Raw genomic sequence first — 23,648 nt, forward strand, 5'->3', positions numbered from 1 at the left:
TGCCCAGGCTGGAGTGCAATGGCACAATCTCTGCTCACTACAAGCTCCACCTCCTGGGTTCACACCATTCTCTTGCCTCAGCCACCCGAGTAGCTGGGACTACAGGCACCCACCACCATACCCAGCTAATTTTTTGTATTTTTTAGTAGAGACAGGGTTTCACCATGTTAGCCAGGATGGTCTCGATCTCCTGACCTCGTGATCTGCCTGCCTCAGCCTCTCAAAGTGCTGGGATTACAGGCGTGAGCCACCATGCTGGGCGAATGGTTTCTTATTTTCCACAGGATCTGGTACTTTGCAGATGCTCATCAAAGCTTGTTTGAATATTGGCTGGTAGGGAGGCCATCTTTGTTGCAATGAAAACCTGTTTGCATTCTACCAGGTTTATACAGCACCACTATGAAGAGTAAGCTCATAGCAGAAGATGTATCACCAACTACTCCTCTGAGCCCCTTCTTGCTCCGAGAGAGCTGTATCATTTGTAAAGTTGTGGGAACTATTTTTCTAGTCAATACTCCTAGAGTCTTATGCATAAGTTTCGTCTTTTACACCAGAAAGAACTCAACAGCTGGCCCCTTTTGATATCAACTGACTCCATTTGATAATTCTGTATAATTGACCTAATATCATTTTTTCATTTCCTACCGAATTCAAATTTAAGAAATGTGATGTTGGGAGTATGTAAGGCAAACATGATTGAGGAATCCACATCATAGTTTTCAAAATGATACTGTTGTGCAGATGGACATTGGCCATGGGATAGTATCCCTTTATAGACAAATGTGTGAGGCATCTAGAGGGAAATATTAAAATGATTATTGTTATTAATTGGAGAACCCCAGTTTGTCACAGTGTATTAAGGACCAGGGTTTATCATCTGTTTCTTCTAAGCTTTCATGTACTCTAGAATGTGTAATGCCTCATTGGACTAGCTGCAGCTTCAGTAGTGATAATAATAATAACATAAAATTGCAAGTTCTCTCTTTTAATAGAGAAGGAATTAGTATGTTGGCTCATTGCCTAAAATGTGCAGTCTTGGTTTTGCTCATTGGGTTTAGAACTACTTTTTGGAAAAAATAGAGTCTGAAAGTCATTTCCATGGATATATATCCATTTTATGACTTATATTTTGGATATTAATAACTTAGAAATAAAATGTTACTGAAGTTCCCCCATGAGTAAGAATGCCTTTTGTTTCATAAAATGCACTCTGGCTACAATTTTGTTTTGTGTCTCAAGTATAAACCTCTGCACATTTCAAACATCTGTTTTACTTTCCTGCTACTTCCTTGGATGACTATCCATGGTTATATTTGCTGACTTTAAAGGTGTATTCCTTAATACTTGTAATTAACTATCACCTTTCAAAATTAATGAATAGGCTGGGTGCAGTGACTCACACCTGTAATCCCAGCACTTTGGGAGGCCGAGGCGGGGGATCACCAGGTCAAGAGATCGAGACCATCCTGGCCAACATGGTGAAACCCTGTCTCTACTAAAAATAAAAAAATTAGCTTGGCGTGGGGGCACGCATCTGTAGTCCCAGCTTCTTGGGAGGCTGAGGCAGGAGAATTGCTTAAATGTGGGAGGCAGAGATTGCAGTGAGCCGAGATTGTGCCACTGCATTCCATCCTGGTGACAGAGACTCTGTCTCAAAAAGAAAAAAAAGGGAATAATTGTATCTAAATTGCATACTCATCACTGGTTTTCAGAGCCCCTTGTTGAATCTGATTTTGTGTGAACATTTGCATTCATAATGAGGCTTGGGACTCTCTCTTCCATTATTGCTTAGATAATACCATGCTTTGAGCTCTTATGAAGCTTTCATGAATAGAGATGTGTTTAAAGAAGCTTTGAAACAAAGTGATACGAGAGTCTTGGGTGTGGAAATTACTAATGCTTTAAAACTACAGGAAATCTTAATGACTAAGTATTTTAAACTGCTCATTTCAGACATATATAAAATGAGGCTTAGAGGAAATTTAAAAATTGGCTAAGAGCAAGTAGCTAATGATTGAGATAACCAGGAGTAGAATTCAAGTCTTTGAACCCAATGCTTTTTCCACCTGAGAGCCAAGAAACTTCAAATCAATTATTTACTTAATCATTCCATATCTTTTTCAGGAGGATGGAGGGCAAATATTTTGAAGAAAGCATCTGTGACTAGAAAGTATCTTTTTTTGTGTGTTGGCATACTGATTTCCTAAAATGTATTGCATGGGAAGGATTATTAATCATTGAGGATCAGTGATAAGGTGGATAGTAGATTTAGTCTATCTCTTATTGGCAATTTACTTAATTCCTCAGTGCTTCTCTTTCTTCATCTGGAAAACAGCCACAATACCAGTATTCTCACAGATTGTTGTCATAATTATATGCATTGATGTAATGCAAATACATTGTAAGTAATAGGTGGAATGTAGTGTTACTAATCATTAATTATTATGAGTCACTATTATTTACTGGATATCAATTTAGGGAGTCATCTGATGTGAATTCAAAATAGTAAGGCAGAAAGAGCATAAATTTTTATATCAGCCAGGATTGAAATCCCCTTGTTACTATTTTTCAGCTGTGTGATCTTATACAGATTAACACCTCTCCCAGAATGTCTGCCTTGCAGAGTCGCAAGGATGAAGGCAGCTAGCATAGTGCCTGGAACACTCACGCCATGTTGGTTTGGATTCTCTTCTTGTCTTTCCCGAGCATCAGTATGGCAGGTGATTACTGGAGGTCAGCACCATTTTTACACATGTGTACTCTCCAGCTTTGCATGCATTAGGTTTTACTCGGAGTCAACTTCATATCAATTACTCTTTACCCCTTCTTTTCCTGCCCTATTTCTTTATCCCTCCCAGCAAGTTCTAATTACAGAAATGTGTCAAATGTGCCTCATGTTTCTAAGTGTCCTTGACATGGCCTTTTGGTTGTAACTTGATGTGCTTACATTTCTGATAAGAACAAAAAAATTATAATAGTTAATTAAAACCAGCTTTTGTTAATTTATGGGGTTCTCATCAAACCCAATGCCATTCTCTTCATTAATAGTAACTTTTGTTTTTACAGTGGCGAGTATAAGCCAATTAACTAAGGGGTTATTGAAGTCTCTGGACAGCCTTCAAAAAGAAAACAGAAGAAACTCGTATGCATGTCCAAAGCCATAGAGTCGCCATCTCCTTGCCTTACCTAAGCATTCTGTAAGAACTGAATCCCATCCCTTCGAGGCATTTTGTGCTCCCAAGCCTCATTTTCCTTTCCTTCCCTCTGCTCACACTGCACTTTTCAGAGGTGACAAAGCTTTGTTGAGCCTCTATGCAGCCCCCAGGAACTGCCTAGCTTTCCCCAGCCTAGAGATGTAGAATTTGGAAGAGTCCCTGGAAAAGACTGACTTACTCAAGTTGTGCAGCAGATAACCTGATTTTTTATTGGCCCTGGCAGCACCACCTAGAGAGAATGTTTTTAACAACAAAATGCTAATGGATGATTTTTCCACAGTGCTTGGCACCAACACGATGTCTTTCATCAGTAGGCACTTTTCCACCTTCTTTTTGACAGACATGCTTGTGGGGACCAGACAAGCAAAAGTCTCCTCTGTTGCTTGGGTTTCAGTACAGTGTGTTCCTTCGATGATATCTCTGAGCAGTGGTAATGGGGAGGATATTAAAAAATAATGAGGATTTGGTAGGGGAAGGGAGAACCATCCCCAAAGGAGGCTGGGGAAGTTGCTAGAGTCCAATTCCTAATCAGATTAGAATCACAAATGTGGTTCATTTCTACCGGGTAGTTTATTATATGTATGGGATTAGCCTTTGAGCTGACTGTGAAGAGAATTCTTATCTACATTAAGTATTTTGAATTATTAAAACTAACATGATCAACATCAACTTTTAGAAATACCTTCATTAAAAAAACTTGGATATTTTATAAGTTTTCTAGTGCAAAAGTGGAGCAAGTAACAGAAAAGAGATCAGAAGAGTGTTTAGTATGTCTACTCTAGTTTCAGTATTAGTCTGTAAGTAATGTCTAACAATTGACAACTAACAGGTCTTAAGAGTTTGCTGTGTATGGGAATAGCAAAGAGAAAAGGATCTTTATCTCTCCTTAAATTTTTTTAGAGTTTCACTTAGAAATGGATGGGTAATACAGAGGCATGAGGAAGTCAATATTTAACACTAAAGAAATCAGTAAGCATTTGTGGATGGCTAACTAGGCAAGCAGTGTATGATGTTCTCTGGAGGTTCAAATATGATTAAATTGTGGTCCCCAACTGCCTGGAGGTTTTAGATTTGCAAAGAAGATAAGCAGAAATGACTATAATGCAACATGAACCTAGAATGTTCTTTGGAAACAAAAAGGAAAACTTTTGTCAAGCAGAATTAAGAAAAGTTTAAGCCAGAAGATTCAGTTGAGCTTGATTTCATTTTTTTCAGGGCTTTCACTAGGCGAAAATGGATAAAAGGTGCTCTAAGCAGATGAAACAGCATGTGTGAAAGAGTAAAGATGTGGGTGTTGGTTATCTGTAGTGGTATAGCATAGGAAAAGAGCAGGGAAATATCTGGGAAAGTAGGCAGAGGCCAAGTTTTGAAGAGCCATGAGTATCATGAAAAGAATTTAGGCTTGTCTGCTGTGTAGAATAACTATTCTCAATCTGGACAGTGAAGGAACATTCCCTTTATTGGGCATATCACAATTAGGAAAGGGACTTTACCAAATAACACATTTCTTTGGAGATTCTGAAATGACCCAAGTGAAAGTCATTGCCAAAAGAACCCATTGATATTGTGGTGTTTCACTATCTCAGCTGTGTTAGAGCAGAATACAGATTAAGAACAGTTGTTGTTGATTTCACCTCTGGCTCCCATTGGAATCTCTTGCAGTGCTTTAAAGACACCTGTGCAAAGGCATTATCTCAGACTAATTAAATGAGGGTCTCTGGGGATGGGCCTGAGCGCCGGTGTCGTCCACAAAACTCTCCAGGTGATTCTAATGGGAGCAGGGCTTGAGAACCACTTTATTAGAAAGATAAAAATTGTGGCATTAGGAAAAAAGGGGTAATCAAAACAGGATGGTTTAATTGGCATTGTCCTCTCAAAGCTAGTCAGTTTGAATCTTTCTTATTAAGAGATGGACATACATTATTATAACAGACTATTGCAGGTGAGAAGAGGATGTGATTAAAAATGAAAGCAATTGAAGCAAACAAATTAAGAGTAAAGGAAGGTAGGTAAAACTTAAAGACTGGAGAGATATCAAACCTCAGCACCTGTCTCTTTTCAAATGATGTGTTGGGGTCAAATCAGCAGATTTTTAGCAGGGAGAGTGAGAGAGAAGGGAAATCTTGAGACTTTCTTTATATGTCCTAAAGAACATTGATCTAAAAATAAATGGAGGGTTTATAATTGGATACTGCTCACAAGCACATGTTCAATGTATAAGTAAAGGTAACAGGATATAAAGGCATTTTGTTTCCTTGACCTGGCATTATCTGTAGTTTCCTTTGTAAGGGACTGGTTTTAACACTTCCTAAAAATTCCCAGGATCCTGGGCAAAGATTGGGAGTACGTGATTATCTAACAGAACATTCTACTCTGTATTAGAATCACCAAATCATTACCAGTCTTTCTAGCTGTGTATCTGGATAAAGGAGGGGGAACAGCACATAATATACACATACAAAGTAGAAGTGGTAACTAACAGGAAATAAAATTAAAAATAGTGTTTAAAGATTAGCTTTCCCAAAGCTTCAATTCATGGTATGCATGAACTTGAGATGCTTCATTTATAATAGAGCCAGACACAATTTGAAATAATTGGTACGATATGGACAGACAGAGAATGAATGAGGTGCTTATTACTTCAATCACTTTGAGTTGCTCTGCCACACTGAGGTCATGGACACAACCAAGACAAAATTGGAATGATCAAAAGAGATTATGAAACAGGAAAGGTCAAAGACAAGTGTTTTTTTGGGGGGTGAGGGGCAGAGAGAGGCAATTAAATTTTAGTGATCCAGAAAGATTTCCTACAATCATTGCAGCATATTGGTGTGCAGTATATGGAAATTGATTGTTTTCCTTCTTCTTTGGTCATTCTCCATATCACTGAATACAGTATGTGAGGAACCCATTCATGGAGTCTGTGCCTGGTAATCTGCCCCCTACCTTGAGTGTTTGCAACAGAAGAAGGGTATTGGAAGAGGATAGTATTTTCAAAGACCCAGATGCATGAAAGAGCATGGACCTGTTTAGAAGACTGGAATCCAGGGCATATCTGGGGAAGAGACAAAAGCCCATAGTGGAGAAGTTGGTCAGAAAACAGATCAGAAGAGCTGTTGATGTGTCTGTGCTAAAAAGTTGGTGTTAGTCTGCAAGTAATAGCTAATTATTGAAGAGATTTTGAGGACTAGGGATCTGCATTATTATTTTTTTTCAAAATCTTCTTGGAACCAAAGTGGCTGAATTTGAGTCAATAAAATGATCATTGCCTTTGTCCAGTGAAAGATTGAGGTGGTGGGGGTGACAAGAGAAATCAATAACACTTGACGAATAGCATGTTGAGGATGAGAGAGAGCAAGAAATTCAGCATGACATCAGGTTTCTGGATGTGCTGACTGGAGGTGATCAGGCCATTAACAGTGAGGAGGAACTTCAGAGGAGGAACACATTGGGGTTCAGCAACAATGAGTTCACTTTCCAACCTGTTGGATCTGAGGCAGCTGGTTAAATATTTAAGTAGATTAATCCAGAGGATACTTGGAAATATGATCTCAAGGTACCAAGTTAGAAAGTACTCACCTGGTGTCATTTACATGAGTATATGAGATCATCTAGAAAGATTGTATAGTGTGAGAAGGAAAAAAATAGCAAGGAAGATGCCAAGAGAACCACAGTTAAGGACGAATGAGTCTACAGATTGACTAGGGACAGCAGAGAAGTAGGAGGAGAACAAAAGGAAAGAGGTGGAATCGAGTTCAGGGAAGCAGAATTTCAATGCTTGTGCAACAGTCAACTTAACAAATGTGGCAGAGAGGTCAAAATCACTGAAAAGTGCTGATTGAATGCAACAGTCAAATCATGGAGTTTCAATAGGATAGTGGGGATGGAAGCTAGTAATTGGGTGAAAGTGAATGAATGAGAAAAATAAAGCATGGGTTGAGTGCTTTTTTTCAAAAAAGTTCTGCGAAGGAAAAGAGGTAGGGTTAGAAAGTGCCATAGCTAAAGGAATTTAAGAAGGATATTGGTATGTCTATTTTTGCTTTAGAAGCATAGAGCATGTAGACAGTAGAGGGCGTGGGGCTGGGAAGCGTACCCAGAGCCAAGAGCCAAGCTAATGGGGCCACTGGGCTCTGATCTGCCAGGTGTTAGAGAGAGAATAATAATGACAGCAAACTGAAATAGTACTTACTATGCTGCAAACACTCTTCTGTATTTTCCTTTACATATATTAATTTGCCTCCCTGGCATATCTGCTCTGTCAGGTACATTTTATTATCCCCATTTTGCTTACAAAAAAACTGAGGTACGGAGAGGTGAACTTAACTGCCCAGTTTGTGTTCTGCCCACTACACTAAACAAATGCCTTACCTCAGAGATGCTAAAATGATATACAGCTTTACGTGTCAGCTTCAACAGATTTAGAAGATCGTAGATAGAGTGGTAGAAAGAAGAGGAGGTGGGGGCCAGGGCTTTTGCTGTAGATACAAGATTTCATCTTGGGTAGTTTATAATCTGATAGGGGAGGCAGAAACTCAGTAAGTTCACCAAAAATATTTCCCTTATTAGGGAAAGTTTCACCATGCAGTATGTCTTTGAAACTCTTTCATATCATTAAGAAGTTGAGGATTGAGTAAAATTATTGCTTCTTGAATCTTGAAAGAAGGTTGAGAATAACAGCTGAGAGTTAGTTTGTTGTGACAGAACCGAACTAGTCATTAGAATGAAGTTAAAATGTGGGTAATTCAGGGTGGTAATCAGGGCTAAGATGTGGGTGGAAGTGGACAGAAAAGAAAGAGAGAAATGAAGATGGAAATGATATGATGTTGAAACAAAGATTATCTTGATCTCATAGTTGAGTGAAGCTCAAAATTACTTTTAGGTAATCGGTAGTACAACTCACAAAAGGCTAGGTAAACTTGCATATTTGCAGTACTTTGCTTATCCTGATTGCTTGAGCTTTTCCTAGTTTTATGCCTATCCCTCTACAAAGGTAGCAGTGTCTGAAAATTTTAAAAAATAATTAGGAATTTGTTAGTCTCTTGCTCTGCTATTAGCATTAGCAACAGAAACTAACAGTAAGATTTATCCAAACATTTCTATGTTCCAGGCATAATGCCTACTGTTTTATATGAAGTATCTTATTTTACTTTTATAAAAGTCCTAGAGATGGCTCACTGTTATTTCTACTTTACACTTGAAGAAACTCAGGCTTAAGGATACAGTGTTCCTTGTCTAAGGTCATAGAACTCGCAAGTGCCTAAGCCAAGACGTGAACCAGGTGGTGTGACTCCAAACTCAGGCACTCAGCGCTCTGCACTGCACAAGAAATAGACGGTGTCCTGAGCTAGCCACTTCCCTCAGAGTTGACTCAGAGCTACCATGTCCACATATGAGAAGATTAGCCTTCGACAAACTTTGTCTTTCAGTTTTCCTGATTATAGCTCTTTAGGGGTTTGTTCTTGATAATGAATATTAGAGAAAAGTTGAACCTAGTAAAAAATAGTTAAAAGTTATCTTTTTTTAACACCAGACAAATGGTAGGTCTCTTCATAATTCAATCTCCTGAACTATGCAAACATCATAGTATAAAAGTTACCTCAATGAAGGTAGATGAGCTTCCTGTGTTTATACCTTTCCCTCCAAGGCTGTTAAAGTATTTCTTTACTTTTTCAATGCAAAAGGGAGCTGTACTTGTGCATGCTTAGGTGTTCTAGATATTTGTGCTGAAATTATAGTGAAGAGAGGCTCTTGGGACAGTGACAGTGACAGAGAATATAACTATCCTAGTGATTTTTATCCATCCATCGCTTCTAAGCTATGTACTTCCTGGGCTACCTGCTCGGATACAGATATAAAGACAATACTGTCACCAGTTTCATCTTGTGGAGTTTATAATCTCATGGGGGAGGCAGAAATTAAATAAATTGACCAAAAATATTTAATTACTGTTAAACTGGATTTTGAAAACTCTAATCAAATTCTTAACTTGTTTCCAATTAACTGTAATAGGATGAATAGCTTTGAATGCTGAGGAACGGGCTGGTTAATGACTGCGAGTACAGTAGCTCTGTGCTAATAAGTGTACAATTATAGACTCAGTGCATTAAAATAACTGAGGCAATAAGCATTAAAATGGTTACTGTCTTACATAGTTTAAAGTGCTGTGTAAGTAGAAGAAAATGGCATACTATAATATCTTCATTATTTATGTTCTGTATTGCTTATTTATTGCTATATTATGAAACAGACACAAATACTGATCTTGGGTTGCTTTTATAGGGAAACTTTAAAAAAGTAAGTTATCGTGGTTTCTTCCCTTGCTTTTTGTGTCTGCTGTATTGTCCTGGAAACTTAGTGAAAGAGACATTCTAAGGAAGACTGGGAGAACAGCAGCTCTAAGCCAGAGGAGCTCTAAACCAATTTTTTTCTTTATAGTTTTCTTTTTTGAAACCAAACCCCAAAGTTATAAAACAGATAGATATTCAAGCATGTCCAAAGCTTTATTAAAAGTTATGTGTTTGATATGCAAATTGGGTAAGAGTTCTTAAGTAACAGATGTACTTTAAGCCTTAATCCATGAAAATTATCTCCCGTGAGCTCAGGCTGGATGAAATTGTGCTTTGACTCCTGCCTGTTTAGGTCCCTGGAAAATTCAGAGTGCAATGTACACCTTTATGGATTCTTAAAAGAATGTCTCTGTATTTCCCTGCATTTATATGGGCCATGCTACAGTGGCACTGTGATGGTATTATTGAGTTTCTAAATTCTTATATTTGTTCTTAATAAACTCATTACTTTCTTTCCCACTGAATTTTCCTGTAGGCCCAGTTTGAACTTCGGGCATTTCATATCCGGGGCGAGCATGCAATGGTAACAGCGAGACTAGAAGAAACCATTGAAAATCTGAAACACGAGCTAGAACACAGATGGCGAGGGGGTTGTGAAGAGAGAAAAGACGTGGGCATTTCCACCGATGATGACTGCCCTCCAAAGACCTTCAGAAATGTGTGCATCCAGACAGACAGAGAGACCTTCCTCAAGCCCTGCGAAGGTGAAAGCAAGACAACCAGAAGTAATCAATTAGTTCCCAAAAAGCTGAATATCTCCTCTTTAAGCCAGCTCTCACCCCCAAATGACCGCAAAGACATCCATGCAGCACTCCAGCCAATGGAAGGCATGGCATCAAATCAGCAGAAGGCATTGCCTCCGCCTCCCGCACCACCCTTGCCAGCATCCATCCCTCCCCCTCCGCCCCTCCCCCCGGGACTTGGATCTTTGTCTCCCGCACCTCCAATGCCACCTGTGAGTGCTGGGCCACCGCCACCACCTCCGCCGCCTCCTCCACCACCACCTCTACCTCCACCTTCAAGTGCCGGACCTCCACCACCGCCACCCCCACCCCCACTTCCTAACTCCCCTGCCCCACCCAACTCTGGAGGGCCTCCTCCTGCTCCACCACCTCCAGGACTTGCACCCCCACCTCCCCCTGGACTCTTCTTTGGACTTGGCTCTTCCAGTCAATGTCCTCGAAAACCAGCCATTGAGCCCAGTTGTCCCATGAAGCCTTTATATTGGACTAGGATACAAATAAGTGATAGGAGGTAAGTTCTCCCCTATCCCATTCTCAACATGTGAATTCCTAGGATTTGGCCCAAGTGATATTTTATTCTTACCGGGTCAATATCTCCATAGTGTAGCACCCATTATCAAGTGTGATACAGTGGATAAACAAGGTTGGGATGCTCGGGGAGATTGTCTGTCTCCAGCAGGGCCTCTCTATATTCTCTGAAGATGCTGGGAGAAACCATGTGTTTCAGTGTCAGGTTTTTTTCCAAGGCAGATGCTCCATTTTATAGACTAGACAAGAGTCTGGATCTAAGCCAGGGCTTTCCCCAACATCGCTACAATTGGTTAGTAATCATAAAGAATTGAACCTGATTCCATACTGTAGGTTCACTGAGGATTTTTAGAATTCTTTTTACTGTCTTGTTTTTGTAGGTTCACTGAGGATTTTTAGAATTCTTTTTACTGTCTTGTTTTTAAATGCTATAATCAACCCTATAATCTAGATATTTAACAGAAATGGGTGTTTTTCAATTTTTATTAAAAGAATGAGACATGGCTAAATTATTAGTTCTTTAGATCAGAGGAGAGTCTTAAAATATAAACTCTCTCTGCTTGAACTCTATTTCTTTTAATTGCTAAATACTCTCACATCTTCGTTTGTATCTTGATGCCCTTCAGAGAAAGTGTCAGTATGTGGATAGCTGAAAGCATCTTCCATGTGTACAGATTGTTAAGCTGGGTTTGTAAAACAGCAAGATATAGTTGCTTGGAAACATCCATTCAAACAGATTTGAGTGTGATTTGTTCTGCCTTATTTCTGAGCCTGGAAGGAGGACAGTGAAAGAGATCTTAAGTTGTCTCTTGACCACTTTCTCCTTTAAAGTTTGTTTGTGAAGGACAGCAAATATAGGACACATTTTACAGCTTTTCCCAAGTCATGTGGTAATGCATTCTTCAATTTATGTAACACTTTGCTTAGGGAAGGCAGGATATGAAACAAAATAACACACAACTCACAATGATAAAACAACCAGAAGGCTGGTCGTGGTGGCTCATGCCTATAATCCCAGCACTTTGGGAGGCCGAGGCGGGTGGATCACAAGGTCAGGGGTTCGAGACCAGCCTGATCAACATGGTGAAACCCCGTCTCTACTAAAAATACAAAAAAATTAGCTGGGCGTGGTGGCAGGCGCCTGTAATCTCAGCTACTCAGGAGGCTGAGGCAGGAGAATTGCTTGAACCCGGGAGGCGGAGGTTGCAGTGAGCTGAGATCGCACCACTGCACTCCAGCCTGGGCGTCTCAAAAAAAAAAAAAAAAAAAAAAACACAAACAAAAAAACAGAAACCCCTGTGGAGGAGTGGGGCATACCCTAAAACTAAGCATATGTGCTTCATATTTTCCCCTTTCCTCTCACCAAAAAATAAGGGCCAAGAGTTTGTTTTTGGAACATCCTGATATTTCTTTTTTTCAAAATTCAATTATGCTTTGTAATTTCCCAAATGAATGGTTCATAAAAAAGTGAGATGATCCTGTAATAGCTTCTGCCATTATCTAAAGTACTAGTATTCCCTTTTTCCCAATAAATACTCAGACATTTCCTAAAAAATCATTTCCCAGAATATTTGAGTCATGTTTCCTTATTAGTGTTCTCAAATTAGTGCACAGCCATTCCAGGGCGATAGCTCCCACCTGTAAGCCCTGGACGAGTGTGTCCGACAGCACGGGGAGCTGTTCCACACCTGTGTCCCACTAGCCTGCCTTCACTTCCTTCCCTGAGAGACTTCATGAGCAACAGGTAACTGTAGACCACAGCAGCCATCAAAGAGTCCCACTGGGAGATGTGGGCCCTTCACCCACAACCAAGGGAAAGCTGGAGATGATCATTGTCTACATTGTTTCCTCCTTATGTAGTTGGCCATTTTGAGAAGAAAAACAATTGAATACTGAAGGTCTCGTTGGTTTCATCATAAATCTAGGGCTTTACTTTTGAGCAAAATGAAAAGTAGATGAATAGGACATCAAGAGAGCCTTGCTTGGTGCGCCTTTGAACCTGAAACATAACACGGGGCCTGCCCCTCTATGATGTGTTAAGACTGCAACACGGGCACTTCCTGGTAGTACCATATATTCAAGTTCTTTTATTATGGGTCCCTCCAACTTTTTGTACCTATTAGCACTACTACTTTTAAAGGAAAATGACTCAAAGAGCCTGTGGAGTATTTGCTTAGGAGCAAAAGTGCAATTATTTGGGATACCTTCTCATAAAGGAGGCAAAATCGCATTTTAACATTTTGTGCAACTAGAGGAGTAAGTAGTTTATATAATGATTGCATCATAAATGTTGGTCTTGCTCTTCTGGGAAGCCAGAAACAAAATGTGAATTTTCAGCATTATGTATACACTGCCTCTCACCTACCTAAATTGCTTTTGACTCCTGGTATGAACTGATTTTTTTTCTTTTGACGTTTTGCCTTCTTGGGTGTCTGTTTTGTGATTTCTAGAATAAGCAAGAGACACCTAAGGAAAAATAAATCCTCATCTAACTACCTTTTCAGCTTCTTAGTAAGTTTCTCATTTTCCTCCTCTTTCTTTCTCTCTCCCCCCTGCCTTCCTTTTGAGCTAGAATTGTATGTTCAGTGGTCAGTTGACCACCATGGCAGGTCATTCGTTGTGAAGCAGGTCCTTCTTATTGCCCTACCAAATGCTGGCTGTCCCAAAATCACTGAGAGGCAGTGTTCCAAAATTCTTTCATTCAGTATTGGAAATACCTTTCCCATAGAAATAGTGTTGTAAATGGTGATCAGGTGCTTAAACTGATCACCGTTGACTCCCAAAGCCAATTTACTCCAGAATATAAGTGAATCATAATACTAGTTACACTGGACTGACCTCAGAGTCCATGGGGCTAGAGCCAAGCAGGTGCAGGAAGTGGGGATGGGGCTGAGCAGTTGGCCTGACACACTGCATCACCTCACTCTAGGCGTCACCCCTTAGCTGCCCAGAACCTTCCCGAGGCCCAGACCAGTGGCCCTTAACATGCCGCATGCTCACTCCAGAATTCCCGGCTGACTTCCTTAATCAAGATCCTGCTTCTCCCCACCGCTCCCCCAGCACCACAGAGATAAGCACTTAACATCAGTGGTGCTTATGTTTCAAGTTGAAGTTAAGTGAGTAGCAGAGGGGTATGACCGAGAAAGGAACACATACATGGATGTACTTCACTGGAAATGTTCTAGCCCTTGGGTTGGGTAATGGTTTCCCAGGTGTTCATTCTATTGTTATACTTTATAACTTCCATATGTCATACTATTACATGGTTCAACTATTGGCAAAATCATAATTTAAAAAATAAAAAGTAGAGGAGAGAAGAGGTGAATGTGGCCAAAACCAAAATGTCATATATCATGGGAAAGGCAGATCTATTGCAAAGTGTGAACACGCAGACCTGAGGAGCCAGGGCTGCCAACTGTTTTAAATAGCAAAATCACCTGTAGTATCAAAAAATTCTGTAGACCATTCCATGTAATAATAGTTATCTTTTTAGTTTTCATTGAGAAAATATGTATGGAAATAAAGCTATATACTTTTAGATGTTATGGATTGTAACATATACATATGTTTGATAAACAATAAGTATATAGATGAAATTTGTGGGCATTGATAGTATTTATTATTATTATTATTTTTGAGATGGACTCTTGTTTTGTTACCCAGGCTGGAGTGCAGTAGCACAATCTTAGCTCATTGCAACCTCTGCCTCCCGGGTTCAAGCAATTCTCCTGCCTCAGCCTCCCAAGTAGCTAGGATTACAGGCGCCCACCAGCACGCCCAGCTAATTTTTTGTATTTTTTAGTAGAGATGGGGTTTCACCATGTTGGCCAGGCTGGTCTTGAACTCCTGACCCCAAGTGATTTGCCCACCTCAGCCTCCCAAAGTACTTGGATTACAGGTGTGAGCTACCATGCCTGACCAGTGGGCATTAATAGTGTTTGAAATTAAGATAAGAAAGTAAACATTTGGGAGATGTGTTCTGACTGAGGGGACCCTGAGGAGTGACCACTGGAGTCAGCTCACAGAGGCTGTTCTGTTACGCCTGATTCTCAACAGCTTTTCTTTCTTCCCTTCAAAACTAGGGTGCCCCTGTTTCTGGAAGATGAAACAGCCCAGTTTCCCTATGGCTGCTTTAGTTGAAATCCCATGAGGTGCAATGGAGGAGGTTTTTGGTTGGTTTTTGTTGTTAGTATTGTTTAGGGGACTGAGATACTGTGAATCATGTATTTTAAAATAGGCACAGCCTGTTTACACATTAAGGACGCTGCACTGAGTTTACCTGCATGAATTCTAAAAACTGTATTTAAAAGTAGTTGAAAAAGTCCAAAGAGGAGGCAGGTCTTTACTTTGGTACTCCATTTTCAGTCTCCTTCAGAATTAGCCTGTCACAGTCTCAAATTGGTTATCTTGTCAGCGTTTATACGATGCCCATTTTTACACATCATGGAAATGCCACAGACTGAAGGAGGAGCAGCTTGGGTGCCCCCAGGAATCGAATTCCAGGATTTCTAGTCCTGAGGAGTTTCTCTAGAGCTCTATCTTTGATCGTACCTAATGACAATTATTTTTTCGGAAATACGTCTGTGTGTGTTTTAATGTTCTGTAGTATATTTTGACTTTAATAAATGTGTAACATAAAAAGCTTTTCTCCAAGCGTTATTAGAGTTTTATGTGTTTTTTTAGAAAAATGAAATTAAAAAATGGATTAGAGAAAGATTTCATTGTATTACATTCTCTCCTGTTTTGGTTCTTATGGTTAACTTGTCTTTTTGTCTTTTAAGCCAAAATGCTACACCAACCTTATGGGACTCCTTAGAAGAACCTGACATTCGGGACCCCAGTGAATTTGAGTACTTATTCTCCAAAGACACAACTCAACAGAAGAAAAAACCTCTGTCAGAGACTTATGAGAAAAAAAACAAGGTCAAAAAGGTACTGAGTGATTATGGCAAAGCTATAATTATATATTATACAGGGAAATGGTATATATATATATATATCATATACACACACACATACCTATACATATATGTGTGTGTATCATGGGAATTTATTACATATTCTGTGTGTGTGTGTGTGTGTGTGTGTTCCATGGGAATTCATTACATGCTGCTGTTGGTGCTTTCCCTGCTTCCATGAAATGTTTCAGAAGGTTTTGAGTGGCAGATGGCAAAGGGAGCCAATAGTTCATGAAATCTGTGCTTGCTGTTTTGGCCATATCTTCTGAATTTTCAAAATTTAATCTGGACTTTTTCAGCCATTAATTCTGTTGAAATAAAAATAAAATTTAATTTGTAGTTAGTGAAAGTAGTCTACAGGTTATATGGAAAATACGTTTTATTTATAAATTCATTCATTTAACAAATATTTCCTAGGGGTTTACTGTTCTAGGCATTTGTTCCAGGCCTGCACTGTCCAGTGTGGTAACATGTGGCTATTAAATAATGAAGTAAAATAAAATAATTTAGTTATTTAATTGCACTAACCACTTTCCAATTTTGTTCTTATGCCTAGTGGCTGCTGTATTGGGTAGCACAGATGTAAAACATTTCCATTTATAAAAAGCTCTGTTGGACAGCACTATCTTAAGCATTGGGATGTGTTGAGGGCAAAAAATAAAAGTAAAAAAAAATAATAATAATAAATCCTTGCCCTGTGGAGCTTATATTAACAAACACTAAACACAAACCCTGTCAATCACATAGTAGTGCAGGGGAAGGAGGGTCGACTTTAGTAGGGTGGGGGTGAGGTCTGCAATTTTAAATGGGGTGTTCAGGGTAGACCTCATTATGACGGTGGCTTCTGAGTAGTGACTCAAGGACTCAAAAACTGAGAGGCATCAGCTTTCTGTAAGAGAATGAGTTTAGGACTGTCAAGCAGTCAGAGACAACCATGAGGATGAATCACACCTCTGCCACACACTGACTATGAGATCTGAGGCAACGGTACTAGGTCCTTTCACTCTCTGTGTCTGGGTTCCTGCACCATAGCCTGAGATGTCCGCTCATAATGTTCTCTAAGTAATTATTCAAGGAGGTAATCCATGTATCAGGCTCAGCATAGTGCCTGGCTCACTGTCAGTGCTCAACTGATAGCTGCTCTTGTTTTTGCTACTGTTACTAACACGGCTACCATTTCCCTGTTTTGGTGGGTTTTTGTTTGGTTGGTTAGTTTTTCTTATTTTTAATAGTAGCAGAAGTGGTGTTGAGGAAAAAGTATAGTACTCTGTTCTGCTGTTGACTTGCTATGTGAGCTTGGGCTGGTTGTCTCCCTTGTCGTATTTTCCCTTCTCTATAAAAAAGGATTAACAGGTCGGGTATGGTGGCTCATGCCTGTAATCCTAGCACTTTGGGAGGCCGAGGTGGGTGGATCAGCTGAGGTCAGGAGTTCGACACCAGCCTGGCCAATTTGGGGAAACCCCGTCTCTACTAAAAACACAAATATTAGCTGGGTGTGGTGGCAGGTGCCTGTAATCTCAGCTGCTCAGGAGGGTGAGGCAGGAGAATCGCTTCGATCCGGGAGGCAGAGGTTGCAGTGAGCTGAGATCGCCGCATTGTACCCCAGCCTGGGCAACAAGAGCAAAACTCCGTCTAAAAAGAAAAAAAAAGGATTAACAATGTCTGAATCTACCTGACCCACCAGTATGTTGTGAAATTCACATCTAAGCAGGTTTGAGGCAGTGTTTTGAATGTTGAATGATACCATCAACCTCGCCTTTTTTGTTTGTTTGTTTGTTTTTGAGACAGAGTCTCACTCTTGTCATCTAGGCGGGAGTGCAATGGTGTGATCTCGGCTCACTGCAACCTCTGCCTCTGGGGTTCAAGCAATTCTCCTGCTTCAGCCTCCCAAGTAGCTAGGATTACAGGCATGCACCATCATGCCTGGCTAATTTTGTATTTTTAGTAGAGACAGGTTTTCACCAAGTTGGCCAGGTTGGTCTCAAACTTCGGACCTCAGGTGATCCGCCCACCTCACCCTCCCAAAGTGCTGGGATTACAGGTGTGAGCCACTGTGCCAGGCTACCTTTCCTTGTTAAATTACATCGTGGGGTTCATCATCAGTTCATTTCTCAAGTAATGTAATGATTATGAAATTAGTTGCAAATTACAGGGGAAAAAAGGAAAATGTCTGAATTCAGTTTTCTGTTAATCAGATTTTCCCATTGACTTCAATTATGGATAAAAATCATGATCAAAATGTTTCTCAAGATCACTGTAATTGTGTTGTCTTGAGAAAAATATCCAAAGAAGTATTCAAGGAAAATTTTAAAAGGCTGTATTGCATGGAACAATTTGAATTTTTCTAATAAATTGGCTCTGTGACCCCACCCAAATCTCATGTCAAATTGTACCCACGTGTCTAGGAGGGACCTGGTGGGAGGTGATTAAATCATGGGGGTGGATTTCTCTTTCTGTTCTCCTGATAGTGAATGAGTTCTCACGAGATTTGGTTGTTCCATAAGTATCTGGTGCCGCTGTCACCCCACCCTCTCTCTCCTGCTGCCATGTTGGTAGTATCTTTATAGCAGTGTAAAAATGGATTAATACAAATAGTAAGTTCCAGACAAATCCGGGCAAAAAAAGGTCAGCTGATTTACATAGAATGTATTCCCATGCAATTAGATTCATATGAGATGGAGGTAAGCCTGCTTTGTAGCCAGGCTGGCTTTTTAAATGCCATCTATAGAAACAGAAGACTTGTTTCTTTCTACCTGAATGGCAAAAGGAAAATCTCTATATTCCAAAGCCAACTTCAGTTTGCCTCTCTCAGGAAGGCTTCCCTGACTAACCAGAATCTCCTCTGAATGCTTTCTTATGCAGGATCATATTAAACTTACTTTTGTTCTTTGTTGCTTCTTAGATTGCTATTACTCTTTTTGTTTCTCTCCAGATGCTTGAAAACATGTTGTTTACACATAGAACTATTCACTTCTGTTTTGGTGAATGAATATTTGTTTTTAAAACATCAAAGCATTTGGTCATTTATTCTTATTTCTTTTCTTATAATAGTTTGCCTGTTCAACAAAAGATTTTAACTAAGGCAGTTAGTGCTTGATACACTTAATTTGTTTCTCTGTCTGAGGGGGAAAATAACACTTCATTTAAACTCTTTAAGTTTTCTGAACAGGGTGGTTGCCATTGCCCCGTGGAATCTGTGCACTTGTGTAGTGCTTGCTTTTCTCTGTAAGTGGAGGCAAAAAATTGGGTCTACTGGGCTTTGTGGTAATATGCAGCTTAGAGTTTTCAGTGAGCTTTATGTCCTACCTTAGAGCTGAGGTTTTAAGTTTTAAAGAAAATAGCAAGCTGAATTGATGCCAGAAAACTCCAACCCTGTCTCCTATAATCTTTCCTCCATGCCTGTGGCGAGATTTCCAACATCAAGATGGATCCCTTGGTCTCTTCTGAGAGTCAGATGTTTGTTTTCTTTCCTCTTGAAAATGAAAGTGGTTTTAGAGGTGATGAGCAGCTGAGGAGTTTCAGCATTGAAGCCCAACTCCTTCAGCTGGATCATGGAATGGTTCCCATATGAGAAGACTAGGAGGATACTTGCCAAATAGGTCTTTTTATAATGACTGAACAAGAGAAAGTGCTGGGTACATTACTGGATTTCAAAATCCAGGATTCTGAATCTTGGCTATAGGGCCTCAGCCAGCATTGAAACGTGAATATGAATATCTTTTTTTTTTTTTTTTGAGACAGAGTTTCACTGTCGTCGCCCAGGCTGGAGTGCAGTGGTGCGATCTCTGCTTACTGCAACCCCCACCACCTGGGTTCAAGCCGATTCTCCTGCCTCAGCCTCCCAAGTAGCTGGGATTACAGGCACCCACCAAATTTTTATATTTTTAGTAGAGATGGGGTTTCACCACATTGTCCAGGCCAGTCGCAAACTCCTGACCTCAGGTGATCCACCTGCCTCGGCCTCCCAAAGTGCTGGGATTACAGGCATGAGCCACTGCACCCGGCCATGAATATCCCTTAAACAGAGCTGGTCTTCATCCCTCAGCACATTTCACATTTGTATTTCAGAAGTAATGGACAGAATCATCAAGAGTCTATGGAACTCAGATACTAGTTTCTAGCTTCAACTAAAATAGTATTTAAATTTCATATCACTAGCACTTGTTTAAAGTAAGCATATATGTATATATGTATATCTTCTCAAACTAGGCAGGGATCCTGTTCTGTAATATCATCTAGTCTAGGAATTAGAAGAGATCTTACCCATCATCTTAGTTCTCTCATATGGCACATAAGAAACTAAGACCGAGAAAGATAAAGTGACTTGTAGGGGTTTGTACACTTTTAACTGGGAAGACATTGATGATGATGAACACTTGTTCATCAGCATGTGTCTGCATTTCCCGTTTATTTAAATGGTAACTTGCCACCTTGGTGATAGTATCAACTTTTATTGGGGTGATTTATTTGAAGTTTATGAATGAGAGTAGCCATTATTAAAAACATCAACAAAATGTAGCCACCCTTCTGCATATCCAAAGTCTTTCCTACATTGTGTAATTATCCACGATTTTCTTCAGAGTCTTCCAATAGGAAGCCAAATCTTTGAGTAAAAAGATGTGCTTTCCATGTAACTCCAGCAAAAGGCATATGTAGATTTGGAGCTGGTGTTTTTCTTTGACCTTATCAATTCCATTTAAAATGTTAGCTATAATAAAATAAATTTATTACTAATTATTACAAAGTTCTGTTGCATACTTAGGTAGGTGCCATTCTCATTTGTGATACTAGACCACTCTGCCACGACAAACATAGCAGTAACCAAATTAAGAACCAGAGCTCAAGATACCAGCTCTCAATGGAACCACCACCACTTGCTACTATCTCTTATTTTTGTCTTTCATAACATTCAGAAAAAGTCATTTAACCTTCTCACACTGATTTCTTCTCTACAAAGTTGGGAATAACACCCCCTTAATATGGTTATTACAAGGATAATATGAAATTAAAAGAATACGTTAAGTATTCTTTGCATTAATCTCTTAGTTTATGAACTAATGTGAAAGCTTTGGAAAGAAATTCTTAAGCAGCTTTGATTCTCAAGGTTTTTAAGGTCTTAAAGCATTAATGTGTCAATTCCTAAAACTATTTGCAAATGGGAATCTCTAGGTTATTCTTGTTTGTTGATATTCATGGAAGTATCCCACAACTTCCTTTAGTGATACATTCGGACATCTAGTAGTTCATGTCATGTTTGTATAGTCTCTTTTCACTGAAAGACAGTTTTCCCTGTCAATATGTCATATTTAACACTGTCTCTAAGTGACATTTGTTCCTGAGCAAGGTAGCTCAGCACCTTGACAAGGAGCCAGAAATCCACCTTCATTGTCTGTGATTCTTTCTCTTGGTTCCTGTAAAAAAAAAAAAAAAAAAAAGAGCTGCTCTGATAAGCTTGCCAGTTGTGTTTTAAACTTTCCCAACAACATTCTGAAAATAAGCATGATCTGCCAATATTCCTCCTTTTTTGAGATGCCGTGATCTGACTAAATTATAAATCATCTGTTTGTTTCCTCTTCTGTAAGATATGCAAAAGCATTCCTCTCTCTCTGTGTCTCTTTTTAATATATATTTCTTAAGAATTAATGAGATAATGGCTATTCCCCAAGCACTTTGGGGGAAGGGGGTTGTGATGGTTCAGCAGACACTAGTCTGTTGAAACTTCGTGATGCCAAAAGCCTTCAGTATTGATTGTAATTTGGTCACTTTGGCAGGGATCACAGCTGTAATTCTCAAATCCCAGACTTTGTGTCTCAGTTTATTGGGGAGGGGAGAAGGGTGGAAGAAGAACATTGTTTGGAAGCCTGAACATAAATTTATAGGGTTTTCATAACCTGTTGCTTTCCAAGTTTATATTATTTCAGCTTTGGTGTACAAAGATAATTTCTCTGGGCTCCCTTGGTGTAAGGTATGTGCATTATTTTTTTTATATAGGGGGTGGCGATAAGTTTGTCTACCCCTTTACATTTTTCACGTGTTGACAAATGAGCAGTGGGTTAGGGATTATCATCTATAGAAGTGAGTAAAATAACTTGCCCATGTGTTGATTGTACTAATATATGACCTGGGGGCCTAAATTAGCACTCTGTCCCGATTTCTTGAGTGATATCTGGAATGATCAGAGCTTTCCTGTTCTTTAGTTTAAGGACTCCTGACTGGCCACATTTACTGAAAGGAAACAGGAGCTCCATGACAGGCACCAGTTTACAAAAATTCTACCTTGTAAATTTTATTTGGAAATGAGACGGCCCCAAAAGTTAAGTTGTACGTTTATTTTATTTGCCTTTTTTTAAAAAAAAAAGAGTGGTTAGGACTTGTCAAATATGAATATCAATGATTCTTTCAGAATGTTGAATCTGAGTATTATTCTTGGAGTTCAACCATGTTTCTCTTGTTGGCTGTTAAACAGTAACTTAATCTGGATTTGTGTCTCCAGCCAGCTGCATTTAGGATGCTCTTTTCCTACCCCACACCACAAGAGGGCACCTTAGAATGCTGAGATACAAAGATAAAAGTCGCGTGGATCCTAGAACCCCGAGAACGGGAACCTGGAAGGGAGTAACTGCCCCTCAGCTCTCTTTAGTCTTCTTATAGCTCTGCATTGTGGACCATGAGGCCAAATTTCACAGCAAATTACCCACATAGAGTATTGGGAGTCAATTGCATATTAGAAAGACTTGAAGGTAGTAGCAGAATAAAAATCATTAGTAGCCATGGTTCCAGTGCTTAGAATGAATGACTGCAGTATAAAAATGTACGAAATATTAGAGTTAGCCTCTTTGGGACTGATTCTGAAATTCCCTTCTCACCACACACACAGGCAAGTGTGCGCGCGCGCACACACACACACACACACATATCTTTAAAATCTTCCACATCTGAAGAGAGTGAAAAGCAAAAATTTATTTGAATATAGATTTGGGGTTATCTGTTTGGAAAACACAAAAAAGTATAGGATATGCTATGAGAGAACCATCCTAAATATTTGTGCTTTAAAAAATATTTATCTTCTCGTTGAGGAAAGTTTTGAAGTCTTGCCTATATTTTCCTGAATCTCATTCATTTATCCTCAATCCAGGCCGTTTTCTGAGATTGTGTTACAGGGTTGGAGCTAGACAACAGGATGAGGCTGAGTGCCTGTGCTTGGGACCTTGATGGTGGTAGCGAGTCCTCTGGCCTTCAGTTCCAAGCTAGAAGTATGTGAAGATGTAACAAGAATAGGGAAAGATCATATATGTATACTTAGGTTGCAAGTCCAGGTCACATGGATGCTTTTGAAGCTGAACTTTTAAGTGCTTTGCAAAATACACATGTCTCCCATGTACGTGATAGTCAAAACAGCCCCTGCACGTGCCCTCACAGGCACATGCTTAATATGAACAGAGAAGTCTCAATGACCTTGGATTTATTTGATGTCGTTCAAGTGGAGATTAAAAAATAAAGATATCACTAGTAGTGCCACTGCTAAATGAGGAGTTTTGGTTAAGTGCCTGTCATATATTAACTAATTTGATCTTTGAAAATGTAGTGAGACGGTTCCTATTATTGTTCCTGTTTTATACATGAGAAAACTGGAGTTTAGAGGGGTTGGGTTGGGCAACTTGTGTAGTACCACGTAGTTCTAAAGAGCAAAGGAATGTTTCCAGCAGCAACCCCAGAGCTTATTTTTTTGTTTGTTTTGAGACGAAAAGTCTCACTCTGTCGCCTAGTCACTGCAACCTCCACCTCTCAGGTTCATCAAGCAATTCTCGTGCCTCAGCCTCCAGAGTAGCTGGGACTACAGGCACACGCTACCATGCC

The 23,648-nt window shown here is 39.7% G+C and overlaps 1 protein-coding gene and 1 non-coding gene across 9 annotated transcripts in view; one reads left to right on the plus strand and one right to left on the minus strand.

Moving 5' to 3' along the window:
- The window catches only part of FMN1 (formin 1), a 434,114-nt gene that overhangs the window by 218,351 nt on the left and 192,115 nt on the right, over positions 1-23,648 (plus strand). For all 8 annotated transcript variants that reach the window (XM_058428057.1, XM_058428060.1, XM_058428056.1 and 5 more), the window contains 2 exons: positions 10,038-10,816; positions 15,615-15,765. In XM_058428057.1, coding sequence (XP_058284040.1) covers positions 10,038-10,816; positions 15,615-15,765 — 930 coding nt within the window. The remainder of the gene's footprint in view (positions 1-10,037; positions 10,817-15,614; positions 15,766-23,648) is intronic.
- On the minus strand, positions 8,738-8,802 carry LOC116482802 (small nucleolar RNA SNORD77). Its single transcript, XR_004252065.1, has one exon. It is a non-coding gene; the product is annotated as a small nucleolar RNA SNORD77 (small nucleolar RNA).

This window comes from Hylobates moloch, unplaced genomic scaffold (assembly GCF_009828535.3).
Source record: "Hylobates moloch isolate HMO894 unplaced genomic scaffold, HMol_V3 SCAFFOLD_14, whole genome shotgun sequence".
Taxonomy (NCBI): domain Eukaryota; kingdom Metazoa; phylum Chordata; class Mammalia; order Primates; family Hylobatidae; genus Hylobates; species Hylobates moloch.